This window comes from Gymnodraco acuticeps, unplaced genomic scaffold (genome assembly GCF_902827175.1).
Source record: "Gymnodraco acuticeps unplaced genomic scaffold, fGymAcu1.1, whole genome shotgun sequence".
In the NCBI taxonomy this organism is placed as follows: domain Eukaryota; kingdom Metazoa; phylum Chordata; class Actinopteri; order Perciformes; family Bathydraconidae; genus Gymnodraco; species Gymnodraco acuticeps.
The window spans coordinates 681,471-690,000 of NW_022991513.1; the positions used below are offsets into that span (position 1 = coordinate 681,471).

Below are 8,530 nucleotides of genomic sequence, written 5' to 3' on the forward strand. Positions count from 1 at the left end.
CTGCGTTCAAAACCTGAACGCAGCCATGCGATGGTATGGCAAGCTAATATTTTCAAAGGCAGACAGAACATTTTTGTAGCCAAATCCAGATTTTTATAAACGCATAGTTGAATCTCCCTGCATGATAACAAAGATAACTACGCTTTGATATAAACGCTCTTACTTCCGGTTTCGCCTGAATTAAATTGTTCTCTGTTCGCTCAGTTATTTCATGTTTTAGCCTATCTTGTAAAATATATTTGTATCGCAATTTCGTCATAATTCATATTTCATAATGATATTACCACAACCTTGTTCTATGGTTGTGTATGTTCTGCAGAGGAAACCTCCAAAAATACAGGCTACAATTTATATATATAATTATATCATTTTTATAGAGACGTCGATAGCAAATACATATGTTTTTTTTTACAATATATTTTTTATAAAATATAGCATATTCTTACATTATATTTCTTTATTACAATGTTACGTTGTATTGGTTTGTTTTTGTGGGGATACTGCTCTCTTACAAACTCTTTGATAATGCTGTACTGCCATTGGCTGGTTGACACCATATCCCACAATGCCCCGCTTTTACACTTCCTTTTTCCTTTCGGCCATTTTCTTTCCTCATAGGTATGTTACATTTATCTCTTCAAATTTTAAAAGAATCTGGTTCAATCCTAGGTATTTTATCTTTATTTGTCAGTTTATTTTACAACATTAGATGGAGTGTTTTGTCACCTTTGCAAAAAGGTCATTATTGTCATAAGACGTTATCGTAGAATTGCAGAACCACGTCTACTTTGTAGCCATACCCGCTCAAGCTGTGTTTGTGACTGTTAGCATTGCTGTTAAGAGGCCACATTGTTCTTAATATTGTAATATCCCTGAAAACAATATGAGCACACGTTACCAATGTTCACATTGAAATGATTAGTTATTATGGAATTTAGCAGCCGGTCACGGGAATTGACCAAGAAAACAGTCGTTGACCTGCTAGCTTAGCATCTCAACCACAGCCCCTGGTCCTCACGATGGTGTGCCAGCATGACAGTCTGCTAATGTCCGTGTGCCACGCTGTGTTTCAGGGAAGTAGGCAACCATGGCACCCAGCCGGAATGGAATGCTCCTGAACCCTCACTTCCACAAAGACTGGCAGAAAAGAGTGCGCACCTGGTTCAACCAGCCAGCCAGGAAGATCCGCAGGTGAGAACTACACTGCTTCAATTTGCGATGCTAACTTCAGCTAACACGCTTTACAGTCGCATATTGCACTGTTGGCAGTGAAACATCTTAACTATGCTTTTTTTTAATGAAGTGTAACTGCATCAGTACGTTGTGTGTGCAAACGTGTAGACATGCCATCTAACCTAAATGTTGTGGGTGCTTGGGTTCGTATTGGTTTTAACATCACCCCAATCCTGGTTCTTCTGGCTTGACCTATTTAAGTTAGATTTGATTTTAAGGTGTACTTATCTTTGAAAGCATGTCTTTCTCTACCTGGCCCTAAACTATAAAGCAGACATGTAGACACCAAAAGAGCCAGTCCTTAGCCTCAGATCCTCAGGTTTGGCCTTTCTAGCTGTTCAAAAGATGCCACAAGTCTTGCTGAATCAGTTGCCTTTTGGTCGAAACCTGTTTAATTGAATTATAATTGACATAAGAACCATCTTTTTGTGTTTTGCATCACCAGTCATATGATGAAAAATCTCCGGAATCTCTGTATTTACTTGATGAATATTTTGAACCTATTATCTGATGACTGATGTGTTTTGCCTTTTGATGGGTTTCTGTTCAATTGTCTTCCAGCTGTATCCTTAAAGGGGTTTGAGGACATTACCTAATCTGTGCAGTAATTATTTATATATGTTATTGATGTAATATTTAAATACAGGAGCCCCCGCCATTCTGTTACTTGCCTTATTTCATGGTTAAGAGACACGTATTGTCGTTAAGAAGTCCTTTAGTCTCTGGGACTGAACGGGTTAGTTGGTTACTGTCATTTTGACTAAAATGCCTCTTTCTTCAGGCGAAATACTCGTCAGGCTAAGGCCCGTCTCATCGCGCCCCGTCCTGTGGCTGGCCCTTTAAGGCCTCAGGTCCGGTGTCCCACCATCAGGTACCACACCAAGGTCCGTGCTGGACGTGGCTTCACTCTGGAGGAACTCAAGGTAATGTCTTGTATTTGTCCAATAGATAGTTCACATGCACAAATAGTTAATCCGCAATGTAACTCTTATATCCCAAAATACTGCGCAACGTTTGAAAACGTTGAATTAATTGATTCCATTAGTGACTGATTTATGTTGTGTGGGTGGTCGGGCAGAAACTTTTTGATTTGATCAGCTTGGCTAAAAGTCTAAAGCGTAGCATCAAGGTGACCTCCACCCCAGAAATTCTATTGACTACTTAAGATACAAAACTAATCGAGCTCAACTCTCACGCAGCCCACCTAACCAAAATACACAACAAAAAGCTGCAAAAGAACAAAGTCCTGCTTCCAAGACTTGCTGCTCTTGCCAAACTCTACCTTTACTTTCCACCTCTGTAATCCTGTACTGTGGGAGGAAGGCTAAATGAATGTTGGTGTGAATCACCCAAAAACATGTGGACGTGCACGTTTTTCTTCCAGGTGGGCAAACACGAGTAATCGTAAAAGTGTTTGTTGCCTAGTCAACTTTGTACGTTATACAGCATTTATAAAACTAATTGCGTCGGTGAGATCTCACCTTTATAAAAACACACCGTTTATTTAAATCACCAATTGCAAATGTAAGTTGTATAAGGAAACTAATGCCCATTGTGTGGGGAAAGCACAAGTCACATTCTGGAGTGTTATCCTCTGCGTCATCCTTTCAAGATGGCCACAGCATATTTCTCCCAACCTAAAGAAAGGAGTGGGCTGTGCCCCACCTTGTTAGGTTAAAGTGTGGAGTCATTAGAGTGCATGTATCTGCACTTGCAGCTCTACCAGCATGTCTTCATTTGCAGAAATGTAAAAAAAACCGTATTTTTGTGTTTAGCATCTTCAGTCAGATGATGATAAATCTCCGGAATCTCTGTATTTACTTGATGAATACTTTGAACCTATTATCTGATGACTGTTCCTTCTGCTATCAGAAACCCAAATGGACTGTCACATATTGGACATCAGTTATCTGAGTTGTGTTTAAAACATTTAGCTGTTTTCCTCACTACAGGCAGCTGGCATCCACAAAAAGACAGCCCGCACCATCGGCATCTCCGTCGACTCTCGCCGTCGCAACAGATCCACAGAATCTCTTCAGGCCAACGTGCAGCGACTGAAGGAGTACCGCTCCAAGCTCATCCTGTTCCCCAGGAAGGCTTCTGCTCCCAAGAAGGGAGACAGCTCGGTAAGATTCTTTTATGGTGCTGCATAAAGTTCAGACTGTTGTTGTGCTTAATAACCAACTATGGTTTTGATTTGTGACTCATTTTCCTGAGAGAAAAAAAGTATTAAAACATAATTCAAAGACACGTGGTCTGTAGGAGTGAGTCATCTCTCAAAATCAAACAGTGCAATTTGAGACCTTGCCAGTGTTTGTTTACCTTTCCTCCATCTTATCAAAATGTAATCAACAGCTTTTGAACAAGCTTTTACAAGTAATTTATGCAAACTAAAAGAACCCTGTATTGTATTTGTTCCTTTTTAAAATAAGTTTAAAGATGTGCTTTGGGGGAGCTCAAATAATGAGTCCTAACTTGTGTACTCTGCACTTCCAAGTCATTAGTTCCTCCCCCTTATCCCTGCAGTACACCACTATGAGCAGAACGGATTGCTGCCCTGCTTTTGTGAAAGATCATAACTTGAATTCTTAGTTGCATGTATTTGTTGGGTTGTTTGTATTACTTGACTGAGGACCTGTAATGTTCCAATCTTAGACTAAGGTTTGAAGAACACTGCGTACTGCTGCTCTCACATTGCAGTTCACCTTTAATTATACAGCCTTTTAGAGTTTTTGACCTCACTCAAATTCTTGTAATGGCAGGATTTTTGTTTAGCCACCTTACTGAGTGATATGGATATTTTGTTCCCTGAATAATTAACTGTTTCCATCTTTTCAGGAGGAGGAACTCAAGATGGCCACTCAGCTCGGTGGTGCAGTCATGCCCATCAAGAACGTAAGTACCCGACACATCTATATTAACATGAATCAGGAAGGATTATCAGATCACTGGAAATAAAAGTGATTTGTTTTAGGTGGCTTTTTAATAGCTTTCATTGAACGGGCTGGATTTAGTCACTAGACTTTATACGTCGTCAGTGATGATTCTTGAAAGAAAAAAATTCAAATAATTTGTTATTCTGTATCACGCAGTCAGGTGATGATACATCTCCGGAATCTCTGTACTTCTTTGATGACAAACGTGAACCCCTTTTCTGATGACTGCTTTTTAAAATCTAGCTTGAAAAACAAATTGGTTGTCCCAAAATATGATCCATTACACTAGGCTTCTATTTGCATACAGTAACTTATTAGCGGGAGTCCGTCCTTTTAGAGACACAATGATCACGCAATGTGTTCACCCTTTTTCTTCTTTATTCTCCCAGGTGCACAAAACCGAGAAGGCTCGTGTTATCTCTGAGGATGAGAAGAACTTCAAGGCCTTCGCCAGCCTGCGTATGGCTCGCGCCAATGCTCGTCTCTTCGGCATCCGTGCCAAGAGAGCAAAGGAGGCCGCCGAGCAGGACGTGGAAAAGAAGAAGTAAAAATAGTTGCTATGGAACTTTGAAAAATAAAGTGTGGAAAAAAGATCAGTGTGAGAATGTCATGATTATTATTTAATAGTAAGAGTTGTCAAGGAGCATCACAGCAGATACTTTTATGGTTGATTCCCAAACATGGATCACTTTAACCTTCAAGGTATCAAGAGGGTTTCTATATGCTATCAAATGTGTTTAATGTTTGCTCAGAACTATGGTTAGTAAAAAAATAAGTTTTTTGAATATAAACTATTCTTTTTATCATAACATTTTAATTTGGAACCGGGTGTTTGGAGGGGGGGGGGGGGGGGGGAGGAAAAACAAACCAGACATTTCTAAGAGCCTGATAGCTAAAATCAGAGTGGAGCTTACTAGAATGAATGGACCCTGATCATAGCAGACCTCAGGACTCGTCATGATTAAGGAAAAGCTCAGTGATGGCTCCCATCTGTTGTTGTGTGCCAGCAAGCACTCTGGAGACCCTGAGGCCCCTGGAGGAAGTAAGTCAAGTGTGGGATCTTTTGGTGATTTTCTTACCCCGATGTGTTAGTTGGTTAAAAAGGCTGCACAATAAAATATTTTCCTTAACCATCAAAAGTTTAAGTCCTGACAGCTGTAGAGTTTTAAGCAGTTAATACAAAATATAAAACAACTACTTATTCCCTCTCAATATACCTAGAGATGTATCTGATTTATAAATTAGTGTATTTATGTAGTATAAGCTAAAAACAAATGTTAACAAAAGTCCTCACTCTATATTGGGCTCATTTACAGCAGTAGATGGCGCTAGTCACAACATGTAACGCATGGAGACAACATTTAGGAGCATGGTTTGTTGACTAATTGCGGAATATCACATCTATTGTTGAAACATCTGGACTTTTAATGGTTATTAACATGACGAGACTCTTGCATTGCCCTGTTTTTTCACATTCCCACCTCTATTTTTGCCCTAAATCTAAGTCTAAATTGCCCGGTTAAGAGCCAACTTTTTGAGTCGGGTTGCCAGAAATTATAGAAAAAAGTACAGTCTGAACAGTTGAGGGCGACCCAGGTACAGCATCTTGACATGACAGACTATAATATTAAAAGAACACATGTTATCTACAGCATGTTAATGTACAGGAGGTTGGAAAAGTGGCGGAGTGTCTGAGGCAGAGGAAAGTCAGAAGAGGTAGAAAAGCCAGTAAAAAATCTCATCCCAGTGGGACACTTTCACTCGATTTTTCTACAGAAGTTTGTGCTGCTAGAACCAAAATGGACTGTTAAAATGAAACATTGCCATGACAACTAAAACTCCTGACATTTGTAAACCATATGTGCGTGTTTGGTGTGCTGTGGTGTGACAATGAATAAATACAAAGTTAAACAAAACACAATTGCCGAGAAATTCCCCGTTGAGTAAGGTAGGCCATTTGTAATGCATTAGTCATCACCATTTGAATATCCACTTTCACAAAAATGATCCCAAGTCGAGAATACACAGACCTAAACTGAATGTCCTTGTCTGTGTCTCCTTAAGTGTCTCTGTGTTCTAGCTGTCTGAACGCATATAAATAATTCAGTAAATGAAGGTGAGTGGACAGTCAGGACCAGGGGTGATGGATATGGCTGATATGGAAACTAAAATGGCCGGTCCTTTTTTAACCCTTTTTGAAGATAGGGTACTGCAAAACACAAATGTTAAAGGACACTATATTGTGTGAATAATTTCCTATAATCATCCTCCTTTATCAGTGTAAAGACAACCATTAACGACTTTCATTCACCTCGTGAATTTAGATGAACCACATTATTCAAGCAAACCAGATAACACACAAGTCAAAAACCTGTGAACTTGATGTTAATGGTTTAATTCCTTAGATTTGATAAAAAATCAAGGAGGGGGTTATGTTAATTAAATGTAGCCTATAAAAGACCGACTCAAAGCTGAAACTTTAAAGTCAGCTATTCAGGCAGTCCATTGACAGGAAATTCATTTGAGTATTTAACCAACACTAAACATTATTACCCTTTTAATATTTCCTACTTGGGTTACTTAATTATATTCCCCTATTCAACTGAAATCAATCAGGTTAAGTGTGAGCTGACATCCTGCAGTATCAGCCCTGTGATCAATTTGGTGTATCGTGTTTACACTTTAAAAATTGAACTGATGACTTCATGACCGCAGTACTTGTCAGGTCAGTAAGGCAGATATAATGATGACAAGAGCCGACCTGTGGAGTTAACATTGCTGTTCACTGAGCCTGCTGAAACACAAGCTCCGTGATTGATTAACTTTAACAGGGATGAAGAAGCAAGATGTTAGAATCAATAGTGTTGCTGAAAATCTATTTGAGGCCTTAAAAAAAAAACTGTGGATGATGTTAGACAAACACCGGAGCTAGTTTGACCAAAATGATGACTGCGTCAGGCCATGTCTTAAGATCTTGCTAATTTGGATATTGTACACGCAATGTGGTCAGTGAGTGTGGAGAATCAGTGGGGGGGAATGGATAATCCATGTGGAAACGCAGGAAAGGTCCTGTGAGGTGCTGATCCGAAGCAGTGGCAGATGGCTGTTGTTTGGAGCTGTGGCGTAACAGGGCTCAGGTGTGTGCCTTAAAGCAGACAATTCCTAGTGACTCTGAATACCCATGGAAGAAGAGGCAGTGAGGTTGAAAAAAGTGACTTTGGGCGATGTCAGAAACCATTCAGTTTCCACTTCAAACTCAGTGTGTGCAGATCCAGGCGTGGATATGTGACTTTAGTTTAAATAGTTTTAGTAATGATATCAACCTTTAGGGAAAATGAGTTGGTTCTGTGTGTTGTTCGGTGTCTAAGTTGCATGTTTATCATCTTAACAGTGCAGATAATTAAAAAGCAGGGAACCAAATTCTCTATTTTTCAAGCCCTTGTTATAATTTGATTAATCTGCCCGTCTGCATCCTCATTTTAGCTAAAAGCCGAGTGGCTCAACTCTCAAAGCATCAGCCGTGCCCTCTTGAAATCAAAGACAGTTGTAATTCTGCCAAGCTCTAATGTAAAATACAATGTTCATATTCTCAGAAGGACACTTAAAAATCAGGAAGAAGCCTTCAGGAATAAAATACCACGAAAGCTACTAATTTATTTCACCATAAATTGAACTACACTGGCTGTTTTAAACAGTCAACCAAAAGCTTTTATTTTTGCTTTGCACTTTATTCTGATGAACCCAAACTTCCCAAATCATCGTGTGTATTTCTCCAGCTGCATTGTCCTTCACTTCTGTTTTGCAGAAACTTGAGGGCTGCTGTTTTGGCAGTGCAATCTAACAATCTATAAACGTTATGCAATGCCTGGAAATACATTCATGAAAATAATACATTTGTGGGTGGACTGTGAAAAGGTTCAAGCATAAACGTTGTCTAGAAACAATACATTATGTAACATACATTGCTGTCAAAAAAAAATCCACAGAATGAATCAGCTCATGATCATTTTGATGTGAGGGACATTAGACTTATGTGTGTGTGCATGCAAACATGTGTGCATGTTTAATAAAGCTTAGAGAGCGGGAGGTCACAAACCCTCATTGTCTGGAGCTCGCTCATGCAGATATGATTATGATGTGCTGCTGAATGATGATCCATCCTTTAAGTTCCTGTTGAATTCTCTGTGAAATGTCTCACATTTGCATCCCTAGCATTTATATTATTGAGGTGACACAAAGCCTGCCAGAGCCAGTTGATTAAGGCAGGAATTGCCTTTTTTTCTGAGTGCAAATGTATAAACTATAGATTCTTGGGAGAGAATTCCCATCTGGTTTAACTTTTTATGTGATGATGTGGCCAC

At 39.4% G+C, this 8,530-nt stretch overlaps 1 protein-coding gene and 3 non-coding genes across 4 annotated transcripts; all 4 read left to right on the top strand.

Annotated features, from left to right (window-relative positions):
• The first annotated feature begins 567 nt into the window (after positions 1 to 567).
• Positions 568 to 4,762, top strand: rpl13 (ribosomal protein L13). Its single transcript, XM_034197041.1, has 6 exons — positions 568 to 618; positions 1,074 to 1,191; positions 2,015 to 2,156; positions 3,186 to 3,359; positions 4,072 to 4,128; positions 4,559 to 4,762. The coding sequence occupies exons 2-6, from the start codon at positions 1,088 to 1,090 to the stop codon at positions 4,715 to 4,717; spliced, it is 636 nt and encodes a 211-aa protein (XP_034052932.1). The 5' UTR covers positions 568 to 618; positions 1,074 to 1,087; the 3' UTR covers positions 4,718 to 4,762.
• Positions 1,684 to 1,762, top strand: LOC117533354. Its single transcript, XR_004567047.1, has one exon. It is a non-coding gene; the product is annotated as a small nucleolar RNA MBII-202 (small nucleolar RNA).
• LOC117533355 lies at positions 3,023 to 3,103 on the top strand. Its single transcript, XR_004567048.1, has one exon. It is a non-coding gene; the product is annotated as a small nucleolar RNA MBII-202 (small nucleolar RNA).
• LOC117533356 lies at positions 4,334 to 4,409 on the top strand. The gene has a single exon (XR_004567049.1). It is a non-coding gene; the product is annotated as a small nucleolar RNA MBII-202 (small nucleolar RNA).
• Positions 4,763 to 8,530: the final 3,768 nt, after the last annotated feature.

Excerpts from the sequence above, each read along its gene's own strand:
- rpl13 (XM_034197041.1), top strand. The coding sequence starts at position 1,088 with ATGGCACCCAGCCGGAATGGAATGCTCCTGAACCCTCACTTCCACAAA. Across the intron at positions 1,192-2,014 it reads CCAGCCAGGAAGATCCGCAG|GCGAAATACTCGTCAGGCTA; the intron begins GTGAGAACTACA and ends CTCTTTCTTCAG. Across the intron at positions 2,157-3,185 it reads TCACTCTGGAGGAACTCAAG|GCAGCTGGCATCCACAAAAA; the intron begins GTAATGTCTTGT and ends TCCTCACTACAG.